Genomic DNA, 27,500 nt, shown 5'->3' on the forward strand with positions numbered 1-27,500 from the left:
ATCTAACACATTTGTTAGCAGATTGTTGGAATTTCAGTAGGTTAGTATGTAAAAATTGTCTTTGTTTATTTGATATCGGTGGTTAGATTTCTTCAGCTAATCACATGGATTAACTTGCAGAGGAATGTTTGGTAGAAATGACATGAAAATTTGGGTAGGTCAGTTGTCTATTGCTTTAGTGATATCAGTGAACCAGTTGTTGGTTTGGTGCTACCCTCTGACTCTGTTATAAGTCCAGTGCTATCATTCTCACAAAACAAAAAAGTTAAGGTAATAGTATTAGTGCATATTCCTATAAACTGAATTAGAATTATCAAGACAGTACCGCCAGTTTCGCACATACCAATTTGATACAGTTTAATTTTGGGACCCTAAAACCATCTTAGCAAGGGTGTATAATGTGCTCTATATATTTTCAACAATACTAAGGTCCGAAGTTCTTGCTTTGTGCCTCTTCTTTGGCTTCTCTTTAGTTCTCCCGAAAGCAAGAAGGACTTCCTGAAGACAGTTCACTCCATTTTAAGAGACAAACAGAGACGGCAGCTGCTGAAGACAGAGAGTCTCCCCCCCAGCCAGCAGTACGTGCCATTTGGAGGGAAGCGTCTATGCGCTCTGAAAGGAGCTAGGCCCGCTATGAACCGAGCAGGTACACAGACACTCCTATGCTAACCTCTAGATCTTTTTGTAGATTTCCATGCAAAAATTACCTCCTAACACACTTTCTTTTGGTATGCAGCTTCTGCTCCGACGCGTACTTTGGGTAGGCGCAAGTTAGTGCGAAACCGCTTCACCATAGACACGGACATCGTGTTTGACACTGACGCCGATTCACCAGACTCGCAGACCTCCCTGCAGCCAGGCGACACAGACCGCTGGGTGGAGGAGCAGTTCGATTTGCAGCGCTATGAGGAGCAAGAGCAAGCAAAAGAGACTAATGTACTGAGCGACGGCGATGGGGACGGAGACGACGAAGACATAAGCCAGGAGCTCGAAGGACCTGTGTCGACCATGTCCCTGGAGGATGATGGAGAGGAAACTAAGACTGAAAGCAAAGACTGCAAAACTCAGCATGCTTTGAAGCTGTCCCATCTGGGGAAGCAGTGTGCCATGTCCGTGGCCAGCGTAGACGAGCAGTCGGTTGTTGCCGATGAGGACGTGTGGGTGCGACGGGAGATGAGCAGCACTGACATCGATACACAGAATGAGTCACAGAGCTGAAGACTAGCCAGACAACATTTGAGAATTACATGACAATAGAGTTTAGCTGTAACACCATACAGTCATAGAGAGCTTGCACAGGGGTTGTTAAGTGGCATTCAAACACAAAAAAAGATCCTGACATGTTACTATAAAGGAGTTACAATACTTTATGCATTGGGTAAGTGCAAGTCCCTATTGAGCAGCACAGACTTAGACTTGTTCTGCAATTGCACACTTATGTTATTCTTTCTAGGATAAAGTCAATGAGCGGCAGATGGAAACCAGGGCCACAGTGATGCTCTCCAGCACTACAAATAAAGATGATGTATCTAATTCCCAAACTTTTAACTAGCAGTTTGGAGATCATGTCACCAAGATATTTCAGGCATCTTCTTTAAAAAATGTTTTAAACGGTAGGTGAAATTATTTACCTTGAACATATCCCAGCTGGAACACAAATATCTAGCCAACATTTGGAAAATGTACAGGCTTAATCACTGTCGATAGTGCGTGACATTGGTCAGCTAATACCGTGTTTTTGCAACTTTCCAATGGAGGTGTGAATGCATGGCACCAACATCGGGTCTATGTCCACCTTGCTTCCAAGGTTCCTTTGTTGGGTTCCATGACCCTAAAAGCTCTTAGTTAATGCGTAATGGCAATTTTTAATCAGATACTGGATTGAGATCTGCAGTTCATACAGCAGATCTCTACATTGATATCTTTGTTAACTAAAGGTTTACGACTAAATGGAGAACCAAAGATCCAGACCAAGTTTTCGTTTTTGCTTGCTTCCTTGCGAAGGATGATGAGCAAAATCACCAGTGTGACGGTGTCCTCAAGTTGTTTAGGCAATCAAATGCCAATGCAGGTTGCCTTGTGGACCAGATGAAACTAGCTTACAAGAGTAAGCTTGGTTCTACAACTGACTCGGTTTTCTTTGCGTCTAACCTCAAAAGCTATCAAAAGATCAAATAAAGGATTATTATATTTAGCATCTTAAAACTCCTTCAGAAGATAAGATATACCTTTATTCGTCTCACAGTGGGGAAATTTCTTAAATGAGATAAGGGGGGAAATGTGGTAGAGCTTGACAAATTGGGGATAAGCTGAGGTCACAGTCACAAGGTCATGACTTTGCTTTTAAACAAATAGAACAATACTCTACCTGCGTTTGCTGCTTTGGTAGTCCTTTCAGTTTTTAACCCTAGACAAGCTTCCGTTCTACTTCCTTGCATCACACAGTGCCAAGTCTATGTTCAGGAACTTATCTCAAAATCTTAATATGTTTTTAATGTTAAAGTTCTACAAGATTAGCAAAGATCAATTGATGTCATTAAATCCACTTTTTTTATCTTGTTGTCAAGAAGGGGAAATTAGACAAGTGTGATGTTGTGTGGAAAATTTAAGGGAAAAATGTTAAGGAAAAACTGGACTAGTTGAGAAAAAAAGAAAGGCAGTACAACCAAGTTATTTTGTGTTTTGACACTATTTGGGGGAGAATAGAGTACACCAGAGTAAGGTGGTGTTGTGATGTCTTCCTGATTAGCCTAAGAGACTTCTCACCAGAAAGAACCATTTATGAGTTGAGAGAAATAGTTATTATGAACTTCAAGAATGTTGTACCAGAATATCTGGGTCCTCAGAAATATGGTGGCATTTAAAATTTTCATTGTTAAGAAAAGTATATCCCAAAGGATATTCTGATGTACATGACCTCAGAGGCAGTTTTTCCATAGGATTTCAGATAAAAAAAATACTGACTCAGCTTAATGTTAAGTGATGTAAAGAAATGCTACAATTACACAATCATATTTCACAGAATGCTGTGATAACACACTCACACACAGAATATTTATTTAATTATTCATTTTGCACAATAGCTACACAAGTCAGACTGCCAAACCATGCCCACGTCCCAGTTGCTCTTCTTTCATATATTAAATTCTTTTACTATTTTTTTTGCCATTTCATCTCAAGCACCTGTTGTTGTTTTTTAAATATTATTTATTGGGTCAATCTAAAGTATACTCAATATTAGCCTTCAAAATATTCTTTAAATTCTAAAAATCTGTACAGACATGTTTGTACAGACATGTTTTAATAAGGGCAGTGTGTTTTTTAATTTGTATTTTTAATGAACATGTTCAGGTTTAAAACATATTGTAAAAATTTACATATACAGTATATACATAAGTACACATATAAGCATTGTATGTTAAAGGAAAGGTAAAATTGTCTTTCATGGACAGCCACAGGAGTAATAATATTGAATACTGAACATTATGTATTCAGCTACAGACCCTTTTTTGACAATTCTTCAGTCAGTACTGACATTTTTGTTCTTGACATTTTAACCCAGGACAGGGAATACATTCCCATGGCAAGTGGCTTGGATATGGCAGACCCTAAACCAGAGAATTATCTCTTTATACAACTGAGCAGTTGAGGGTTGAAGGCCTTTCCCTGGGCCCCAGCAGGGGCATCGTGGTGGAGCTGGGATTTAAGCTCAAACCCTTCCTATCAGAAGGGGGAGGTGCTTACTTAGTAGTACCCCCTCCTCGAAAGGAGGTGGTAGCTCCTTTCTGAGGGGAGGTGGTAGCTCACTGATTAAGGCATTGGACTTTGGATTAGAAGGTCATCAATTCCAACCCCCAGCACCACTAAGATACCACTGCTGGGCAAGGCTTTCAACAATGTTCTTAACCTTCAAGTGATCAGATGGAAGTCTCTCTGGATCAGGGCATTGTCTTAATCACTGACCTACCACTTCCTGTATCTAGTGAATTGAACTCACCAATGCGGTTATCATGCGGTTCCTAAAACAATCAACCTACCTAGCAAGGTTTCAGATGTCTTCAGGCAGACCAACTGTTCAACAAGGCAGGGTTTGAAGGTGAACATTTGAAGGTGGTGCTGTTATGCGAACTCAGCAACTTTCTAAATAGATGTCCACCATCTTATAGATAGAGCTACCACTTCCTTCAGTTGCTAGATAATTGTTGGTAAGCTAACCCCAACCCTAATCCTAGTTATAAAGGTATGCAGAGATTCGCAGCACAGTGCCCTCTGAAGGGCTCGAGTTGGATATCCTAATTTAATATTTAGCATTTAACTTCTGATTATATTCGCAAAAAAGTATTAATCTGGAGGTTAACATTTAATTTGCACCATTTTAAATAATAAACTTATCGCATTATAGTAACTGCTAATAAAAAAAGTCTCTCCTTCTTGCACCTTTAGAGGTTCAAGAAAGACTGTTTATTAACCATAATGTATCATGTTTTATTATTATTATTCCATTATTATTTATATTTATTATTCATTGTTGTTTTGTTTGAATCCTGAATTATGCTTCATTTAACACGATCAATCCTGTTTTACTTGAATTTTTCATTTGTGGGTTAAAGCTATAGTGTTTAAGTAATAACAGTTGTTTTGTAAAATAATTTTGTTTCTTATTTATTCGATTGCACACGCATTCAAAAGTGTTTTGGTGAAGCGTTACGCAAATCCAATCCTGTGTAGGTACAGGATCATAAAACTAAGATGGACAACATGTAAGATTGTGATTTTTTGAACATCTCATTTAACATTTATTCCACATTTTGCTGTTATAATAACCTCCACACTCCTGGCAAGACGTTCCATCAGATTTTGGAGTGTGCTGGTGGAGATTCAGCCACAAGGTTGTTAGTAAATTCAGGTAGTTATGTAGGGTGATGGAAGGAACCATTTATGGCTGGGAAAGTCAGCTGTCCTGCTTTTGTCCATATAGTGTACCTAAAAAACTCCAAAATTGGCCCAAAAATATGGAAACTCTGAGATTCTGAAAATCCTCTTACCCGTTAGATCGTAGCCCACAGCAGGGGGAATTCTTTCACATCACACCATTTTCATTATCAGTGCCTGCAAAACCAGGATGAAAATCTCACAGCCAGCTCGAAAAGCTCACTTCTAAAAGCCGAAGTCGTTCCCTAAGCAGATATTCTTAATCCTCTCCTACACTTCGTTTGAAAACGTGAAAACCCTGGATGCATCGCTGAAAAAATCTCCTTCTTGAACCTTATCATAACCTGGCTCTGATAACAAGCTAGCATGCTAAATATTGAACCTGCTAACAAGCTAGCATATATAAATGGAATATAAATAATAATAAAACCCTGAAGACAATCAAATGATAGATGGTTTTTTTTTTTTATATTTATATATATCTATATATATATTAGAACAATTTAAGCGAGTGAATGCAATGCTTTCTGGGTAATATGGGCTCCTGAGGTATACAAGAACATTGGCTCGATCGTGCATCCAGTGCTTATGTTAGATTGCTGAAGGGACACCAAGAGCTCAAGGATTAATGTTGAAGATCAATCACACCCCTGATTATTTCTCTTAGAATGAATCCACACAACAGACGGGTTTATTGTGTTTATTTATTTCTTTTTTTCCATGTCGGAAAATTCCGAATGTGCTAATTGCAATCAAAGATCCGAACAAATAGGATGAATATTTTCAGTGGACGTGTCGTGGAATGTTATTCTTCTGAAATGATGCCCATTGTGCTACAGAGGTCCTTTTTATTTTGTAATTAGAGCAGTGTACTGATATTATATCGAATAAATTTGTTTCGTAAATATCCTCAAATGGTGTTCAAGTATCTTTTAGTTTTAATTCTATCTATCTATCTATCTATCTATCTATCTATCTATCTGTCTATCTATCTATCTATCTATCTATCTGTCTGTCTGTCTGTCTGTCTGTCTGTCTGTCTGTCTGTCTGTCTGTCTGTCTGTCTGTCTGTCTGTCTGTCTCTAGGGGGCGCTGTATCATGGCTGACTACACTCTGGCCCCAGCTTCCTAAAATCACTGTGATATACAAAGAAAGAATTTCACTGCACTGTAATGTACATGTGTCATGTATAAAGCACCTTTATTTTTTACATCTATCTATCTATCTATCTATCTATCTATCTATCTATCTATCTATCTATCTATCTATCTATCTATCTATCTATCTATCTATCTATTCATAGCATTTGGCAGATGCCCTTATCCTGACCAACTTACAAACCAGCAATTGGGGGTTAAGGGCCTTGCTCAAGGGCCCAAATTGTTGATGCTGGGATGGAATCCTTGCTATATATATATATATGTGCATCACAATTATTGCCAGTCCCAGTCCCTATTCTCAGTAAAATAAAAAATTTTACCCACAGGAAATTGTTCAACCATGACTTCGTGTTTTACTGGGGTACACATATGAGGTAACACACGGACCAACTTCCCCATTCATCACATTGGGTAAGACAATGTGTCTTGCAAGAATTCTTTCTTTTTTTTTTGTTTACCCCACCCTAACGTCCTACAAGAGAAACGTTTTCTTTTCACAAGGCACGTTTTTTTATCGTTATTAACAGAGTTTTGACTTTAATAACCCAATTACAATGTGGTGTTGTGGGCAATGAAGGAGGCTGATGCGATTCTGGGCTTTTATTGAGCAATGTGAATGTAAGCAAAACGGTTTCACAAAGGTACTTTCTTTTTTCGTTAACAATTCTGGCTAGTTTCTGAAATAATTTTAGGCAAAAACGCAGTTACTTGATGGAAGCGGCATCGGAAAGAAGTGCTAGGAATGCTGGGAGTCCTGTATTAAAGGTTTTAGTGTGTAATTTAGTCTGTAAACATACACTATATTGCCAAAAGTATTGGGACACCTGGTCATCAGTAGGGTATCTGATTTTTTGAGCATTGCATTCCACATTTAGTCCCAATTTGCTCCACTCTTCTGGGAAGATGTTCCACTAGATTTTGGAGTGTGCTGATGAATATTTGTGTTCATCAGCCACAAGGGTGGTATGAAAGGCAGGTACTGATGTAGGTGAGGAGGCCTGGGGTGCAGTCAGCATTCCAATTTATCCCAAAGGTGTTCAGTAGGGATGAGATCAAAGCTCCATAGCAGGATATCTTCCTCTCCAAAGCATGTAAATCAAATCTTCAATGAGCTCACTTTGGAACAGGTTTGAGTTTCCAAGTTCAAGTGAATGCAAAATGTTATTATAGCGCCATCTAAAGACACAATTGAGTGCCTCCGGCTTTGTGTTAACATTATGGAAAAGAACCACATATAGCAGGAAAGGTCAGGTGACCCATTACTTTTGGTAATATAGTGTAGATAAATAAAATACTATGTCTTAAACAAAGCTCTCTGAGTTTTTTTTATACCACCTTGTAGCGAGTTTGGGAATTTTACAGTAAGGTCAGGGAATGCATAAAGTCAAAGATTGGATCACAATTGTTCATAATGCTCATAATTAAGGAGTCCCACAGTGGCAATGTCAGACAAGGTCAACCTGGGTTTGGGTGGACCTCTAAAAAGTCATGAGTCGGGTGGTGTGTTTATGTGGGAACCTTGGTGTGATGAAGCATCATGGAGAAGGAAAGCAGGTCACTTGAGTTGCCAATGTGTAGCAATTCTCAGCTTGAGCTTATTCTTGAATGACTCAAAAGCTCTGAACTAGTGACAGATTTTTTTGGGTTGCATTTCTGTTAGTTTGGGGCAAAAGCTGAGGAAGAACCATGAAACCAGAGCTTTGCTCCCTCCTGAGAATCCCTCCACACCCACTCCCTCACCCAACATGAAAAGAAAATGTAAAAAACGTTGAAAATTACCAAATGTTCAACTGGAGACATGCACATATGTTGGAATGAGTTCTCTGCTATGACTTCTATATTATTTCTAGAATTCATGTTTTATAGTCCCAGTCCAGGTTTGGGTTCTAGAGCATTCATTTATTTCTACATGCTGACTTCAAGGCTGAGATCAATAATATTTCAACGATATAAAGCATGTTTTCTTCTTCCTATCAAAAATTTATAAATTTCTCCAATTGCTGTTTGATAGAACGGATAGAATGTTGTGACCTTACGAGAGGAACCAATAGTGGAACAGTCATAAAGACAGAACATTTTTATGAAGGATGCCATAAATTAGGGATGTTTGGGGGGCAGAGTGACTTGGCCAGAGTGATATTTAGACGCACTGTGGAAGATTTTCTATGTTAATCATATAACTGTGTTAGTGTATGAATATAAAAAGAAAGAGAGCAGGAAAACTGCTGGGGTAGCAGAAGAGTGTTTTGTTCCTTTGAACTGCAGAGGTGTTGCTGCTGTTGCTGGGCTGAGAAAAGAAGAAGTATGAGAGATAGCTGTAAAAGAAATAAATAAAATTAGACTGCAGGAGATGTAACTTAGCCAAGAAATTTCCCTTCTCAATTTGACCCTCCGTTTGAGCTCCAGAGACCATATGTCGAGATGGGAGAAAGTTTCAGAACTTCAACCATAACCAAGGTTTCATCAAGAGTGCACTGAATACTTACAATTCATTCATTCATTCATTTTCTCCCGCTTATCTGTAATTCAGGTCGCGGGGGCAGCAGTCTAAGCAGGCCCCCGCCTTCGACTGCTGCCCAATCCTCACAGCACCGTCCCTTACGGTCCCTCCTGCAGGTGGTGAGCCCACGGGAAGATACTTACAATTACAATCCAGAAATAGATTTTACATGAAAATCTTTTTGACTGGAATGGTCTTATTGAAACTTTATTGCCTCTTTATTCCCTGAAGGGAAAACTGAAGTAAACATTTCGTCCTCAAAGTTGATCTGCTGGCAGTGCGTAAGGAATTGTGACGTCTAGACCAGGGGTCAACAACCCCCTGGCCGCGGACTGGCACCGGTCCATGGGCCAATTGGTACCGGGCCACACAGAAAGATACATAACTTAAATTATTTTCATTTGATTGGGGTCAAATCTTTGTAGAAGATTGGGGTAAATGGTGCTTCAAAATCCCAGAAAAAGATGATTGTTTTGCATATATAAAGAAAAATATCTGGCAAAATCTAACCTCCTGCTTTCCTCTTCCCAGAGCCCTCTAAACCCCTGCTTTCATCTCCTCCAAATGCCTGGTCAAGCTCTCCGAGACCTTTTACACAACTGTTCCATCAGGTGATGTACACCAGCTCAGGACAGAAAGTCAGCATGAGGGTGGGGTGGAAAAGGGTGAGGGCAAATTGGTGTGGGTGTGGGTGTGGGTGTGGGTGCGGGTGTGGGTGAGGTTTTGACTGAGTGACAGAGCCTCACCCCACAGTTCAGTTTGATCAATGAGATCCTACAAGTCCTGCTTTTTCTCTATTATGGTGACATGTATGTGATAGTCAGACGCCGTTCTCATGCCTACCACTAGATGGCACTCGAAATCACTATAAATAAATGTACCTTTCACACAACCTTGGAAATTGGAGATGAGGCTTAAACCAGGAACATCACACACCAGAGACCATGATGTTTGACCATGGAGATTGTGAACCCCTAAAGCAGGAGGGAGCAGAAAAAACAGGACGAATCCCAATGCCCCAAAAAGCACCTAAACAAAAACGCAACCCAAACATTCACAGATATTCCTTGACATATTAAGATCATAGAAGTCGTCTAGTCAAATTTTTATCATTTTGATATTTTTGTTCATGTGATCATTTTGAAATGAATGTGTTTGTTTAAATAAGTATGTGATTCGAATATGACAGTGTAATCTACATATCTAGAAATACAATTCCACTAACTTATACCATTGATATAAATGTTTTTTTTTTCTTTCAATTGAGTGTTTGTTTTTCCGTACACAAAGATTTTTTTTTTTGAAATGCTTATTTGTTAATAACAAACACGCTATAATAATAAAACACACAATATAAAGTAAGTCTACAGTACATTTGCATATATTCGCACTTGCATATCTTGCCATCTTCTCTCGTGCTGAGAACTTGCAGAAGAAACAAGAGCGATGTCGCGAGTCTTTCTCGAAAGAAACTTCCGTTGCAGAGTATCTGAGCGTATTTATACAGAAGAGCACGGTTATTGCGCAATTCTTTGTAGAGGTACAGTAGGAGGGGAATGTGATGGCAACACAATGAGAGTCTAAGTTCTTAATCTTTTTAGCTCTTGACACTTAAAATATTCTTAGAATTGAATGGTAATGGTGACTCTTTACCAAGACTCTTTACTCGGTTTATGTGAAAAGACTCTGATGTTACACTTAGCACAACAACCTGTTAACAGAATGAAAAAAAAAGTGTGAGATTCAAATGTTTAAACTCCCAAATTAAAATACTTCAGTAAAGTACAATACACCAAAAAAAACAACTTAAGTACAGTAACGAATTACATTTACTTTCTTACTGACCACCACTGATTAAAGCTTTATCATGAGGCAAAGCCATATATAAACATGATCCAGAAAGTGGAAAACTGTTCTGTGGTCAGACCAATCAAAATTTGAAATTTTTTTGCCAACCATGGGAACCGCATCTTCCAGACTAAAGAGGACAGGGATCTTCCGGCTTGTTATCAGCGCTCAGTTTGAAAGCCTGCATCTATGATGCTATGGGGTGCATTAGTGTCTATGAAAGGGGCAGCTTGCACATCTGGAAAGGCTCCATCAATACTGAAAGATATATCCAGAACAGCACATGCTCCCATCCAGATTGTGGGAAGGCCTTACATATTTCAGCAGGACCATGCTCGTCTTGTTTATATGTATTTATTTATATTTTTAAAAAATGGTCGTTAATTTTGACAGTCATAATATATATATATATATATATATATATATATATATATATATATATATATATATATATATATATATATATATATAAAATCTTTTATACATTATCTAAACAAAAGTATTGGGACATTGTGACAAACCCAAACCTGTTCCAGCATGGCAATGCGCCTGTGCACAAGGCCAGCTCCATGAAGATCTGGTCAACATGGTTTGAGAGAAAGATCTTGAGTGGCCTGCAATAGAGCTGTGATCTTAACCCTACTGAACACCTTTGGGATGAATTGAAACAGTGACTGTACCCCAGGCCTCCTCACCCTACATGAATATCTGACTTTACTAACACCCTTGTGGCTGATAAACACAAATGTCCACCAACACACTACAAAATATGTGTGGAACATCTTCCTAGAAGAGTTGACGGAATTATAAGAGCAAATTTGGACTAAATGTGGAACGATCTTCAAAAAACACAAACCATGTGTTTGCAAACTTTTGGCAGTATAATATATATCATCCACAACAAATTGTACCATTTGTATAGACATATTCTCATCATCCACACAAGTTCAGAAAAGAACTTAGCAGACACTTGCAACCTTCAGATAAAACAAAAATCTCAAGGACCTACTGGTACATGCTAAACTTAACATAAATGGCAACCGAGCGAAAAAACAAACTGAAGGATCGACTGAAACAACACTCATAGTCTACTGTACCATAACTTCAGAACACATATTCAATAAGCCGAGATAAAACCTGCATGAAAATAAATAAAATGTTAAACACTTGGGATCCCTGCAGTTAAAAAAATATATTATCTTTTAATACAACCTTGGAGGTGTATGGTATGTTTATGCATGGTGACTCTTGTCTTATTTTCCTCTCTCCTTATGTTTATGAATAGTACAAAAAAAAAACGCACAGCACATTCACTAAATCTGTTTGTATTTATCCATCGTGAAAAAAACGCTGGTCAGAAAATAAAAATAAAAAAAGCTCAAAAACTAACTGCAGCAAAAGTCTCATTAATTAAAGAACGGGATAATTATATTTACATGGCTTTATTATTAATGTCATTCACTCCATGTGACCAAACAGTAAAAGCTCTGGGACTTGCAAAAAAATAAATATATATATATATATCCTTCTGTGTTTTAGGAACACTTCTGTGTTTTTGCTTCAATTTTCTTTAACTTTTAAGACAAGAAAACAAGGTTAAACAAGGACTACAGTATGCTGAGTCATCAACATGCAGTGTTTCTCAATTTAGCTTACTGTTAACAGTATGAAAAGGGTTTCTTAATGCAAACTTGGCTTGGGAATTTGGCAACAAGTTCTCCACATCACAATGGAGGTTTTCATCAGGAACACTGCATGTTGATGACTTGGAATCTTTGGCCTTGGGTTAATCCAGGCCTGACACTGGTGTGCCATGGTTATTGCGAACGTAAATCATAGCCTAAGGGTAACTTGTTCATGAGGGACCCCTTTTCTATAGCTTCCACCTCCATGTGGAGACAAATTACTCATTTTGTTTAAGGTAAGAGCGTGTGTGGGTAGGTGCAGTAAACTTTGAATGGGACTGAAGCCACATTTGAGAACGGTACAACCCAGTGGCGGGATGTGTATTTGGTACCTGGGCCTTCAGTGGGGACGTACCTGAATTAATCCACCCCTTAATGCCACCACTATCACGGTGCAATTATAGAATCCATCAATACAATACAAAAACGCAATATAACAAGGCCTGGCATTACAGAGAGTGGCATTTCACATATGGAGGGTGAATACCATTTTTACTAAAGCAAGAAGCCCAGTTAAGACTCCAAACCTCTACACTACAACCGCAACTGTGCCGCATGATGACCAAATCTTTGTAGGTAGTGCAGGGGATGGGGGCAATTTCAAGATAAGTTTTCCCTCACCATGCCCTGTGGTATCTTGGATGAGTAAATTGGGATGGTCCCAGCCACCCTACTCTCCGGATTTGGCTCCTGCAGACTTCTCCCTCTTCTCGAAGATGAAGATGCAGCTCAAAGGTCGCACAGAAAGATACATAACTTACATTATTTTCATTTTATTTATTATCTGATTCTGAACGATGTTTTATTTTGGAAAATTACCGGATTCTCTCCGCCATGACTCTTGATGCATGTCATGATGCCTCGGTCACATGTCTTACCTCCATCCGCTACCTTCTTAAATTCAAACCCCCAACTAGCAAAATGAACGATTCACGTTTCTTATTATAGGCGGGGGTTACTGCTTAGACTGCTGCCCCCGCGACCCGAAATACGGATAAGCGGGAGAATACGAAACGAAACGAAACGAAACGATTCACGTTTCTTATTATATTTAGAAAATACCAGTTTTTATGTCGGTTAAATCTTTTAATTTTGTAATTAAATTACCCAAATTTGGGGTCTAACAATTTTAATTTCAATTTAATTAAAATTTTCCATTTATTAAATTTTACCAGTTTCATTTGTGCCAAATTAGTAAATTTAATTTAATCGATATAATAAAAAGTGTATTGCATTAATTTGATTTATTCTATTTGCATTTATTTATATTTTGCATTTTCATATTACAAAATATTATTTTATATATTATTTAACTAAGTAGGCATTTTAATAGAAATATAAAATGTTTAAATGTTGATGATCCCAAATGTTAATAATAATAAATTGCATTAATAAAAAAATGACAAGCAATTTTATTTTATTTTATAAACTCTATAAAAATGGAAAGGGGGAAATATTAATGGATGTTGCTGTATTTCGGATGAAATAGTGATATTTTATTATAAAATAGCAATGTCAGATATTAACTTTTAAACGTAAAGCATTTACCTACATAATGTTTTAAAAGATGTTTAAGATGCATCATATTTGAATGTTGTTAGAAAATCAAATATGAGATATGAAGGAGAACTGAGTAGCTGTGGTGGATTTTAGAAACATGCAAACAGAGTAAAAATTGCATCTTAACCCAAAAAAAAAAAAAAAAAAGTCCTTACGAAGCCACACATGATTGACTTCCTGTGACATTCACACATAACTTGTGCAACCAACCATCTTGAGCCAAAGCTTGAGGTGTGAAACTGTCTATGTGATGTGCCTTCAAATGGAAAGCCAAAAGGGAAAAAACCCTTGAGATTACTGTGGATGGAAAACAGTTTGAACTGCAAAATGAATATAAAAAGTTCTTCTACAGTGACTTAGGGCATACCAAAAACAGCTGCTGTGAACCTTTCATGACCTACAGGAAGTGGTAGGACAGGTGATGTTATTCCAGAGTTGTTAGGAAGCTGGAGTTAGAGTGCACAGTCAGACAAAAATACAGAACCCCGAGATTACTTATGTGAATGGGTTTTATAAAGTGAAAAATAAACCTCCTAAAAGAAGCTGTAGAAACCCTGGAAGTCCTGAGAGCTCAGTGGGTTAGTGTGTGTGCTTCTCAGAAGTGTGTGATCAGGGTTTGAGCTCTGCTTCATGCCATATGCTTTCTTCCCTCGCTTCTTGTGTTCTTTAGAAGATATAAAACGAAAAATAAACCCCCCCAAAAAAAGGAGGCTTGAGTGTAGTACTTGATGGCTTTGTGGTAAAAGCCTTGCCTCTGGGTTCAGAGGTTGCTGGTTCAAATCCAGAATTTCCTCATACTGGTGTGAGTGGGTAAGAGCAGAGCTGGCAAGTTGTATGTCAAAGCATGATTTTGATGAGTAGAAGATTGGGGTAAATTACGCTTCAAAATCCCAGAAAAAGATGATTGTTTTGCATATATAAAGAAAAATATCTGCCGAAATCTAACCTCCTGCTTTCATCTTCCCAGAGCCCTCTAAACCCCTGCTTTCATCTCCTCCAAATGCTTGGTCAAGCCCTCCAAGACCTTCTACACAACTGTTCCATCAGGTGATGTACACCAGCTCAGGACAGAAAGTCAGCATGAGGGTGGGGTGGAAAAGGGTGAGGGCAAATTGGTGTGGGTGAGGTCTTGACTGAGTACCACACCTTGGTATTTCCCTCGTAAGGGACCCCCGGAGCATAGAGGGTTAAGAGCCTTGCTCAAGGGCCCAAGAGCGGCAGACTTTGCTAATTTAAATTATAATAATATAGAGAAGCTGAAGGTCAGATCAGAGACTGTGAGGGTAACCACTACACCAGCTCAGGACAGAAAGTCAGTATGAGCAAACAGAGCCTCACCCCACAGTTCGGTTTGATAAATGAGATCCTACAAGTCCTGCTTTCTCTTTTATGGTGAACACCAATCAGCATGTGATAGATAGACGCCGTTCTCATGCCTACCACTAGATGGCACTCAAATTCACTATAAATAAATGTACTGTACTACTATTTATATATATATATTAGAAAATTTTTATAATATATAATATAATAATTAAATAAATTTTATATATATATATATATATATATATATATATATATATATATATATATATATATATATAAACATTTATTTGCTTTGTGTACTTTTTGTGCGTTGTGTTTTTGTGTTATTCCCAATATACAAGTTCAACCAGATTTAACACACAAACAGCAAGCAGTGATCCAGGAGGTGGCGCTGTTCAACATTAAATATCAAATCCAATCATTTGTGTGTGTGTGTGTGTGTGTGTGTGTGTGTGTGTGTGTGTGTGTGTGCATAGTCAAGAGATACACATCGTGTACACTGTACTCACCTTTGAAAAATAGGGTTGAATGCATCCTTAGTACACACACACACACACACACACACACACACACACACACACACACAAATACACACACAGACATACACACACTGCCCTGATTAGCACATACGCATTAAGCGTGAAACTATAAATGAGTGTTACCTAATGCTAGAGTTAAACCTGGAAAAGAAAGTGTGTCTGAAGAGTGTATATAAAGTGTGTGACTTGTGAAAGGTTGCTGGTGTAGATGTGTGGAATGTTTCAGCAGAAGATGACGAGAAGCTGAAAGAGCGCCTCAGTGTGAAGAGAGAATGTGTTGTCAGAAAGCCCACAGGTTCAGAACATTAACACATGTTGCAGTCGCTGCTGAGAGAAGGTTATGAGCTGAAACTCTCCGACCTTCCTGTCTTCCTCGAAACACGTCAGACAGCTACTGTTTATCTGAAAGACAAAAGTCCAATAAGCAGGTGTGTTTCCTGCTCTGGGGTGGTGTGGTGGTGAGCATCATGGTCTCTGATGCAGGAGGTTCCTGGTTTGAGTTCTTGAGTTTGACCTCTTGCTGTGATCAAGTCCTGTTTTGTACACACTTTGTGTTCCATCCAGTAGGAGGGAAAAAATAAATTAGATTAAGATGGGGCTCTTCTGTCTGTTGCTGCTCTGGTTTGAGTCCTGCTTCAGGTAACATTGGTCCTTATGTAAATGAGTTTCTTTCTCTCTGCAGGAATTTTTTTTAAAAAGGATAAACCTCCTAAACCAAGCTGTGTGCATGTTAGCTCAGTGGTTCATGTTTCTCTCTGTACCTGTTGGAAAGAGTTTGAATCCCACTTTGGTCACTCCTTTTCTTTCTCTGTGTAGCTTTTTATAAAATGAATGATAAACTTCCAAAAAAAGGTGAACCAGCAACCTTTCAAACTAGAGTTGAAGCTCAACCAATTGAGCCACAGGATCTCATGCGAGCAAGCTGTTTTAATGGGCATTTTACTGTGTTCACATCTAAACTAGAACAAGAAATGATAATTGGAGATGAGGGTTGAACCAGGAACATCACACACCAGAGATCATGATGGTAACCAGTACATCACCTGAGTATGCGTACAGGGACCTGGACAGGGACAGGGAAAGCTTATTAGACTTTGCTTTTAAAAAATGATCATGTAGGTAAAAAGTAACCTGTTGAGGTTTGAACCTGCAACCTCTCAATACACAAGACAACCAGCTCACCAAACTAAGCCACATGAACTTGTGCGTGGGTGCTTTTTGAAAGACCTCTGATCATTTCAATTATAATAATATGGAAAAGCTGAAGGTCAGATTTAAACCAGGGACCTCCTGAATCAGAGACTGTGATGGCAACCTCTACACCAGCTCAGGACAGAAAGTCAGCATTAGGGTTAACATTTACGCAACTCAAAGTCGGCGCCAAACCCTCCGCCTCAAACTAATCACACCCCTCACCTACTGATTCACAGGGTTCAGTCAGGGGTGGGACATGGTGAGGGCAAATTGGTGAGGGTGAGGTCTTGACTATTGAGCCACAACACTCTATAATAAACAGTGACAGAGCCTCACCCCACAGTTCAGTTCGAGAAATGAGATCCAACAAGTCCAGCTCTATTATGCTGAAAACCAATCAATGTGAGATAGATAGATAGATAGATAGATAGATAGATAGATAGATAGATAGATAGATAGATAGATAGATAGATAGATAGATAGATAGATAGATAGATAGATAGATAGATAGATAGCTGCAGTTCCCATGGCTGCCAGTAGATGCCACTCAAATTTACAATTAAAAATGTACTATTATTAGTATATGTACGTTTTGAGTATATATTGTTGACATGATATTACATTTGTGGAGACTAATCCACAGATTTAAAACAAAAATATTAATAAGAACACAATAAATAAAAAAATATATATGTATATAAAACCCAAAATCCCACAATGGCAAAGAATATTTTACCACCTGGATGTAACTAAGCAAAGTAGGTCAGTAAAAATGAGATGTTCCTCTGTTTCTAACACATTATCAGAACCTGGAAAGGTAGTGGTGAATTATTATCTTTGAGGATAACATAGTGAATGATCAGAAATCGCAAGCGTTTGGTGAAATCAAATTGAATTTATTGAAAAAGTTCAGCATTAAATCCACACGAGAGCAATTTTTTTTTAGCAAAACAACAAAATCACAATCGTCACTCAACATTCTGTCATTTTTATTGTCAATTCATCTTTTCCATTTAAAGCATTTCAAGAGAAGTAGTTGCCATTACAATTTAGAAGTTTATCTGAAGCCAGGTGAAGACTCATGATAGATATTAGGAGATGGAAATCTTAGAATGATTGATAATGAAATCAATTCGTTTTGCATGTATTCTTAATTACATTATTCTCTACACAGCGGACGCAACTTTTTTGGTCGCAGCGGAAAACTGGAATGCGTTTGTTTATTTCGCTTAGATTCACTTCCCACTCGGGTTTATCCTCATCATGCTTCCAAACCTGGCTAAAAACAAAAGCTTTCGGACCCTTGTGCTGAGCGAACATCTCTAGAGCTGGGATGATGCTATAGCCTCCACCAGGTGATGAGCAGGTCTTCACACAAGGGGAATTCATTGTAAAGAAAATGGCACAGCTAGTGTTACTTTTACTCAGGAGGTTTCGCATAAGTGGGTCCAAGTGAGCTAGCTTCTTGGAATTCGACTTTATCAGCAACAGGTACTCAGAGTGAAAGTTGAATGTGGAACCAGGGATTCGTTTTGGTTTGGCAACAATCAGCTCAGTTCCACTGTAAATTCGATCTGGACGATTCAGCTCATTTTTTACTTTCTCTGTATTGTTATCCTGAGAGAGGAAGTTCTGGTCGAGATCAGCCACTTTATCACAATATTTAGCTGGGACATTAATGCCCATAGCATTCTGACCGTCAATCTCATAGCTTAAAAAAAAAAAAAAAACAGTTCTGTAAAGGTACATTGAACATTCTTCAAATCATTACTGCATTAAAAAACACTTAAGAAACTGTCCAGATTTACTGATACTTACATGGTCAGAAGAGATTTCATTATTTTCTGGAGATTGTGAACCCCTAAAGCAGGAGGGAGCAGAAAAAACAGGACGAATCCCAATGCCCCAAAATGCACCTAAACAAAAACGCAACCCAAACATTCACAGCTATTCCTTGACATATTAAGATCATAGAAAACGTCTAGACGAATTTTTTTTTCATTTTGATATTTTTCCCATCTTCGTGAAATTCATGTTTGTTTAAATAAGTATGTGATTCGAATTTGACAGCGTAATCTAAATATCTAAAAATACAATTCCACTAAGTTATACCATTGATATAATTGTTTTTTTTTTCATTCGCACTTACATATCTTGCCATCTTCTCTCGTGCTGAGAACTTGCAGAAGAAACAAGAGCGACGTCGCGAGTCTTTCTTGAAAGAAACTTCCGTTGCGGAGTATCTGAGCGTATTTATACAGAAGAGCGCGGTTATTGCGCAATTTTTTTTTTGAGGTACAGTAGGAGGGAAATGCGATGGCAACACAATGAGAGTCTAAGTTCTTAATCTTTTTAGCTCTTGACACTTTCTTATAAATTCTTATAATTAAATGGTAATGGTGAATGTGATGGTTATTTTCTGCAGAGCTTCACCAATGCCATCCGAAATCCATTTAGTTGAGTTAAAGTAGATCTACAATGCAGTAAAAGTAAAAGTGTCCCTTTAAACTTTACTTGAGTAAAAGTATTAGCCTTCAAATGTACTTAAGTATCAAAGCACTATGATTTATTACGGCTGTAATGTTCCTATTATCACTTTTATCACAAGCCTCTTTACTTAATGAACTCGGTTTATGTGAAAAGACTCTGAACAATCTGTTCACTGAATGAAAAAAAAAAGTACGAGATTCAAATGTTTAAACTCCCAAATTCAAATACTTCAGTAAAGTACAATACACCAAAAAAAACTACTTAAGTACAGTAACGAATTACTCCCTTACTGCCCACCACTGATTAAAGCTTTATCATGAGGCAAAGCCATATATGAACATGATCCAGAAAGTGGAAAACTGTTCTGTGGTGAGACCAATCAAAATTTGAAATTCTTTTGCCAACCATGGGAACCACATAAAGAACGTGATAGTAATATTTACATGGCTTTATTATTAATGTCATTCACTTCGTGTGACCAAACAGTAAAAGCTCTGGGACTTGCAATAAATATATATATCCTGTGTTTTTGCTTCCTTTTCTATAACTTTTAAGAAAAGAAAACAAGGGTAAACAAGGACTACAGTATGCCGAGTCATCAACATGCAGTGTTTCTCAATTTGGCTTACTGTTAACAGCATGAAAAAGGGTTTCTTCCCGCAAACTTGGCTTGGAATTTGGCAACAAGTTCTCCACATCACAATAGAGGTTTTTATCAGGAACACTGCATGTTGATGACTTGGAATCTTTGAGATCGTGTGTGGGTAGGTGCAGTAAACTTTGAATGGGACTGAAGCCACATTTGAGAACGGTACAACCCAGTGGCGGGATGTGTATTTGGTACCTGGGCCTTCAGTGGGGACGTACCTGAATTAATCCACCCCTTAATGCCACCACTATCACGGTGCAATTATAGAATCCATCAATACAATACAAAAACGCAATATAACAAGGCCTGGCATTACAGAGAGTGGCATTTCACATATGGAGGGTGAATACCATTTTTACTAAAGCAAGAAGCCCAGTTAAGACTCCAAACCTCTACACTACAACCGCAACTGTGCCGCATGATGACCAAATCTTTGTAGGTAGTGCAGGGGATGGGGGCAATTTCAAGATAAGTTTTCCCTCACCATGCCCTGTGGTATCTTGGATGAGTAAATTGGGATGGTCCCAGCCACCCTACTCTCCGGATTTGGCTCCTGCAGACTTCTCCCTCTTCTCGAAGATGAAGATGCAGCTCAAAGGTCGCACAGAAAGATACATAACTTACATTATTTTCATTTTATTTATTATCTGATTCTGAACGATGTTTTATTTTGGAAAATTACCGGATTCTCTCCGCCATGACTCTTGATGCATGTCATGATGCCTCGGTCACATGTCTTACCTCCATCCGCTACCTTCTTAAATTCAAACCCCCAACTAGCAAAATGAACGATTCACGTTTCTTATTATATTTAGAAATTAACAGTTTTTATGTCGGTTAAATCTTTTAATTTTGTAATTAAATTACCCAAATTTGGGGTCTAACAATTTTAATTTCAATTTAATTAAAATTTTCCATTTATTAAATTTTACCAGTTTCATTTGTGCCAAATTAGTAAATTTAATTTAATCGATATAATAAAAAGTGTATTGCATTAATTTGATTTATTCTATTTGCATTTATTTATATTTTGCATTTTCATATTACAAAATATTATTTTATATATTATTTAACTAAGTAGGCATTTTAATAGAAATATAAAATGTTTAAATGTTGATGATCCCAAATGTTAATAATAATAAATTGCATTAATAAAAAAATGACAAGCAATTTTATTTTATTTTATAAACTCTATAAAAATGGAAAGGGGGAAATATTAATGGATGTTGCTGTATTTCGGATGAAATAGTGATATTTTATTATAAAATAGCAATGTCAGATATTAACTTTTAAACGTAAAGCATTTACCTACATAATGTTTTAAAAGATGTTTAAGATGCATCATATTTGAATGTTGTTAGAAAATCAAATATGAGATATGAAGGAGAACTGAGTAGCTGTGGTGGATTTTAGAAACATGCAAACAGAGTAAAAATTGCATCTTAACCCAAAAAAAAAAAAAAAAAAGTCCTTACGAAGCCACACATGATTGACTTCCTGTGACATTCACACATAACTTGTGCAACCAACCATCTTGAGCCAAAGCTTGAGGTGTGAAACTGTCTATGTGATGTGCCTTCAAATGGAAAGCCAAAAGGGAAAAAACCCTTGAGATTACTGTGGATGGAAAACAGTTTGAACTGCAAAATGAATATAAAAAGTTCTTCTACAGTGACTTAGGGCATACCAAAAACAGCTGCTGTGAACCTTTCATGACCTACAGGAAGTGGTAGGACAGGTGATGTTATTCCAGAGTTGTTTGGAAGCTGGAGTTAGAGTGCACAGTCAGCCAAAAATACAGAACCCCGAGATTACTTATGTGAATGGGTTTTATAAAGTAAAAAATAAACTTCCTAAAAGAAGCTGTAGAAACCCTGGAAGTCCTGAGAGCTCAGTGGGTTAGTGTGTGTGCTTCTCAGAAGTGTGTGATCAGGGTTTGAGCTCTGCTTCATGCCATATGCTTTCTTCCCTCGCTTCTTGTGTTCTTTAGAAGATATAAAACGAAAAATAAACCCCCCCAAAAAAAGGAGGCTTGAGTGTAGTACTTGATGGCTTTGTGGTAAAAGCCTTGCCTCTGGGTTCAGAGGTTGCTGGTTCGAATCCAGAATTTCCTCATACTGGTGTGAGTGGGTAAGAGCAGAGCTGGCAAGTTGTATGTCAAAGCATGATTTTGATGAGTAGAAGATTGGGGTAAATTACGCTTCAAAATCCCAGAAAAAGATGATTGTTTTGCATATATAAAGAAAAATATCTGCCGAAATCTAACCTCCTGCTTTCATCTTCCCAGAGCCCTCTAAACCCCTGCTTTTATCTCCTCCAAATGCTTGGTCAAGCCCTCCAAGACCTTCTACACAACTGTTCCATCAGGTGATGTACACCAGCTCAGGACAGAAAGTCAGCATGAGGGTGGGGTGGAAAAGGGTGAGGGCAAATTGGTGTGGGTGAGGTCTTGACTGAGTGACAGAGCCTCACCCCACAGTTCAATTTGATAAATGAGATCCTACAAGTCCTGCTTTCTCTATTATGGTGACAATCAGTATGTGATAGTTAGATGCCGTTCTCATGCCTACCACTAGATGGCACTCGAATTCACTCTAAATAAATGTACCTTTCACACAACCTTGAAAATTGGAGCTGAGGCTTAAACCAGGAACATCACACACCGGAGACCATGATGTTAACCAGTACACTACCTGAGTATGGGGACATGGAGGGGGACTGCACCTGCTTATTAGACTTTGCTTTAAAGAAATGATCATGAAGGTAAAAAGTAATATGTTGAGGTTTGAACCTGAAACCTCTTGAACCACAAGACAACTAACTTTCTTGATTAAGCTGTATGAACTGATGTGTGGGTGCTTTTTAAAAGACCTTTACACTTTGCTAATTCATTCATCATTCATTTTCTCCCGCTTATCCGTAATTCGGGTCGCGGGGGCAGCAGTCTAAGCAGGCCCCCGCCTTCGACTGCTGCCCAATCCTCACAGCACCGTCCCTTACGATCCCTCCTGCAGGTGGTGAGCCCACGGGAAGGCGGCCCTACGTCACTCCGACGTCACGGACCTTGGTATTTCCCTCGTAAGGGACCCCCGGAGCATAGAGGGTTAAGAGCCTTGCTCAAGGGCCCAAGAGCGGCAGACTTTTTGATAATTTAAATTATAATAATATAGAGAAGCTGAAGGTCAGATCAGAGACTGTGAGGGTAACCACTACACCAGCTCAGGACAGAAAGTCAGTATGAGGATTAGGTGGGAAAGAGTGAGGGCAAACAGAGCCTCACCCCACAGTTCGGTTTGATAAATGAGATCCTACAAGTCCTGCTTTCTCTTTTATGGTGAACACCAATCAGCATGTGATAGATAGACGCCGTTCTCATGCCTACCACTAGATGGCACTCAAATTCACTATAAATAAATGTACTGTACTACTATTTATATATATATATTAGAAAATTTTTATAATATATAATATAATAATTAAATAAATTTTATATATATATATATATATATATATATATATATATATATATATATATATATATATATATATATATATATATATATAAATTTATTTGCTTTGTGTACTTTTTGTGCGTTGTGTTTTTGTGTTATTCCCAATATACAAGTTCAACCAGATTTAACACACAAACAGCAAGCAGTGATCCAGGAGGTGGCGCTGTTCAACATTAAATATCAAATCCAATCATTTGTGTGTGTGTGTGTGTGTGTGTGTGTGTGTGTGTGTGTGTGTGTGTGTGTGTGTGTGTGTGTGCATAGTCAAGAGATACACATCGTGTACACTGTACTCACCTTTGAAAAATAGGGTTGAATGCATCCTTAGTACACACACACACACACACACACACACACACACACACACACACACACACACACACACACACACACACACACACACACAAATACACACACAGACATACACACACTGCCCTGATTAGCACATACGCATTAAGCGTGAAACTATAAATGAGTGTTACCTAATGCTAGAGTTAAACCTGGAAAAGAAAGTGTGTCTGAAGAGTGTATATAAAGTGTGTGACTTGTGAAAGGTTGCTGGTGTAGATGTGTGGAATGTTTCAGCAGAAGATGACGAGAAGCTGAAAGAGCGCCTCAGTGTGAAGAGAGAATGTGTTGTCAGAAAGCCCACAGGTTCAGAACATTAACACATGTTGCAGTCGCTGCTGAGAGAAGGTTATGAGCTGAAACTCTCCGACCTTCCTGTCTTCCTCGAAACACGTCAGACAGCTACTGTTTATCTGAAAGACAAAAGTCCAATAAGCAGGTGTGTTTCCTGCTCTGGGGTGGTGTGGTGGTGAGCATCATGGTCTCTGATGCAGAAGGTTCCTGGTTTGAGTTCTTGAGTTTGACCTCTTGCTGTGATCAAGTCCTGTTTTGTACACACTTTGTGTTCCATCCAGTAGGAGGGAAAAAATAAATTAGATTAAGATGGGGCTCTTCTGTCTGTTGCTGCTCTGGTTTGAGTCCTGCTTCAGGTAACATTGGTCCTTATGTAAATGAGTTTCTTTCTCTCTGCAGGAATTTTTTTTAAAAAGGATAAACCTCCTAAACCAAGCTGTGTGCATGTTAGCTCAGTGGTTCATGTTTCTCTCTGTACCTGTTGGAAAGAGTTTGAATCCCACTTTGGTCACTCCTTTTCTTTCTCTGTGTAGCTTTTTATAAAATGAATGATAAACTTCCAAAAAAAGGTGAACCAGCAACCTTTCAAACCAGAGTTGAAGCTCAACCAATTGAGCCACAGGATCTCATGCGAGCAAGCTGTTTTAATGGGCATTTTACTGTGTTCAGATCTAAACTAGAACAAGAAATGATAATTGGAGATGAGGGTTGAACCAGGAACATCACACACCAGAGATCATGATGGTAACCAGTACATTACCTGAGTATGCGTACAGGGACGTGGACAGGGACAGGGAAAGCTTATTAGACTTTGCTTTTAAAAAATGATCATGTAGGTAAAAAGTAACCTGTTGAGGTTTGAACCTGCAACCTCTCAATACACAAGACAACCAGCTCACCAAACTAAGCCACATGAACTTGTGCGTGGGTGCTTTTTGAAAGACCTCTGATCATTTCAATTATAATAATATGGAAAAGCTGAAGGTCAGATTTAAACCAGGGACCTCCTGAATCAGAGACTGTGATGGCAACCTCTACACCAGCTCAGGACAGAAAGTCAGCATTAGGGTTAACATTTACGCAACTCAAAGTCGGCGCCAAACCCTCCGCCTCAAACTAATCACACCCCTCACCTACTGATTCACAGGGTTCAGTCAGGGGTGGGACAGGGTGAGGGCAAATTGGTGAGGGTGAGGTCTTGACTATTGAGCCACAACACTCTATAATAAACAGTGACAGAGCCTCACCCCACAGTTCAGTTCGAGAAATGAGATCCAACAAGTCCAGCTCTATTATGCTGAAAACCAATCAATGTGAGATAGATAGATAGATGATAACATAGTGAATGATCAGAAATCGCAAGCGTTTGGTGAAATCAAATTGAATTTATTGAAAAAGTTCAGCATTAAATCCACACGAGAGCAATTATTTTTTATCTACCTGAATTTTTTAGCAAAACAACAAAATCACAATCGTCACTCAACATTCTGTCATTTTTATTGTCAATTCATCTTTTCCATTTAAAGCATTTCAAGAGAAGTAGTTGCCATTACAATTTAGAAGTTTATCTGAAGCCAGGTGAAGACTCATGATAGATATTAGGAGATGGAAATCTTAGAATGATTGATAATGAAATCAATTCGTTTTGCATGTATTCTTAATTACATTATTCTCTACACAGCGGACGCAACTTTTTTGGTCGCAGCGGAAAACTGGAATGCGTTTGTTTATTTCGCTTAGATTCACTTCCCACTCGGGTTTATCCTCATCATGCTTCCAAACCTGGCTAAAAACAAAAGCTTTCGGACCCTTGTGCTGAGCGAACATCTCTAGAGCTGGGATGATGCTATAGCCTCCACCAGGTGATGAGCAGGTCTTCACACAAGGGGAATTCATTGTAAAGAAAATGGCACAGCTAGTGTTACTTTTACTCAGGAGGTTTCGCATAAGTGGGTCCAAGTGAGCTAGCTTCTTGGAATTCGACTTTATCAGCAACAGGTACTCAGAGTGAAAGTTGAATGTGGAACCAGGGATTCGTTTTGGTTTGGCAACAATCAGCTCAGTTCCACTGTAAATTCGATCTGGACGATTCAGCTCATTTTTTACTTTCTCTGTATTGTTATCCTGAGAGAGGAAGTTCTGGTCGAGATCAGCCACTTTATCACAATATTTAGCTGGGACATTAATGCCCATAGCATTCTGACCGTCAATCTCATAGCTTAAAAAAAAAAAAAAAACAGTTCTGTAAAGGTACATTGAACATTCTTCAAATCATTACTGCATTAAAAAACACTTAAGAAACTGTCCAGATTTACTGATACTTACATGGTCAGAAGAGATTTCATTATTTTCTGGAGATTGTGAACCCCTAAAGCAGGAGGGAGCAGAAAAAACAGGACGAATCCCAATGCCCCAAAATGCACCTAAACAAAAACGCAACCCAAACATTCACAGCTATTCCTTGACATATTAAGATCATAGAAAACGTCTAGACGAATTTTTTTTTCATTTTGATATTTTTCCCATCTTCGTGAAATTCATGTTTGTTTAAATAAGTATGTGATTCGAATTTGACAGCGTAATCTAAATATCTAAAAATACAATTCCACTAAGTTATACCATTGATATAATTGTTTTTTTTTTCATTCGCACTTACATATCTTGCCATCTTCTCTCGTGCTGAGAACTTGCAGAAGAAACAAGAGCGACGTCGCGAGTCTTTCTTGAAAGAAACTTCCGTTGCGGAGTATCTGAGCGTATTTATACAGAAGAGCGCGGTTATTGCGCAATTTTTTTTTTGAGGTACAGTAGGAGGGAAATGCGATGGCAACACAATGAGAGTCTAAGTTCTTAATCTTTTTAGCTCTTGACACTTTCTTATAAATTCTTATAATTAAATGGTAATGGTGAATGTGATGGTTATTTTCTGCAGAGCTTCACCAATGCCATCCGAAATCCATTTAGTTGAGTTAAAGTAGATCTACAATGCAGTAAAAGTAAAAGTGTCCCTTTAAACTTTACTTGAGTAAAAGTATTAGCCTTCAAATGTACTTAAGTATCAAAGCACTATGATTTATTACGGCTGTAATGTTCCTATTATCACTTTTATCACAAGCCTCTTTACTTAATGAACTCGGTTTATGTGAAAAGACTCTGAACAATCTGTTCACTGAATGAAAAAAAAAAGTACGAGATTCAAATGTTTAAACTCCCAAATTCAAATACTTCAGTAAAGTACAATACACCAAAAAAAACTACTTAAGTACAGTAACGAATTACTCCCTTACTGCCCACCACTGATTAAAGCTTTATCATGAGGCAAAGCCATATATGAACATGATCCAGAAAGTGGAAAACTGTTCTGTGGTGAGACCAATCAAAATTTGAAATTCTTTTGCCAACCATGGGAACCACATAAAGAACGTGATAGTAATATTTACATGGCTTTATTATTAATGTCAT

General features: G+C 38.2%; 2 protein-coding genes and 2 long non-coding RNA genes across 6 annotated transcripts in view; 2 read left to right on the forward strand and 2 right to left on the reverse strand.

Moving 5' to 3' along the window:
- tiam1b (TIAM Rac1 associated GEF 1b) overlaps window positions 1–5,847 on the forward strand; it is a 49,634-nt gene extending 43,787 nt beyond the window's left edge. For all 3 annotated transcript variants that reach the window (XM_083548731.1, XM_083548733.1, XM_083548732.1), the window contains 2 exons: window positions 474–646; window positions 737–5,847. In XM_083548731.1, the coding sequence (XP_083404857.1) occupies window positions 474–646; window positions 737–1,218 (655 nt within the window). In that variant the 3' untranslated portion in view covers window positions 1,219–5,847. The remainder of the gene's footprint in view (window positions 1–473; window positions 647–736) is intronic.
- An 11,404-nt stretch (window positions 5,848–17,251) lies between these two features.
- Window positions 17,252–19,031, reverse strand: LOC310729911. The gene is made up of 3 exons (XR_014534693.1): window positions 18,895–19,031; window positions 18,564–18,661; window positions 17,252–18,456 (listed from the first exon to the last, which is right to left on the reverse strand). It is a non-coding gene; the product is annotated as an uncharacterized lncRNA (long non-coding RNA).
- A 2,762-nt stretch (window positions 19,032–21,793) lies between these two features.
- Window positions 21,794–27,500, forward strand: part of grik1b (glutamate receptor, ionotropic, kainate 1b) — a 41,803-nt gene continuing 36,096 nt past the window's right edge. The window contains exon 1 of the mRNA XM_083549068.1: window positions 21,794–22,251. The gene's annotated coding sequence lies outside the window, so the exon portion shown is untranslated. The remainder of the gene's footprint in view (window positions 22,252–27,500) is intronic.
- LOC310730222 lies at window positions 25,519–26,797 on the reverse strand. The gene is made up of 3 exons (XR_014534766.1): window positions 26,695–26,797; window positions 26,364–26,461; window positions 25,519–26,256 (listed from the first exon to the last, which is right to left on the reverse strand). It is a non-coding gene; the product is annotated as an uncharacterized lncRNA (long non-coding RNA).

The sequence above is a fragment of the Silurus aristotelis genome, assembly GCF_946808225.1.
Source record: "Silurus aristotelis genome assembly, chromosome: 8".
NCBI classification, from domain to species: domain Eukaryota; kingdom Metazoa; phylum Chordata; class Actinopteri; order Siluriformes; family Siluridae; genus Silurus; species Silurus aristotelis.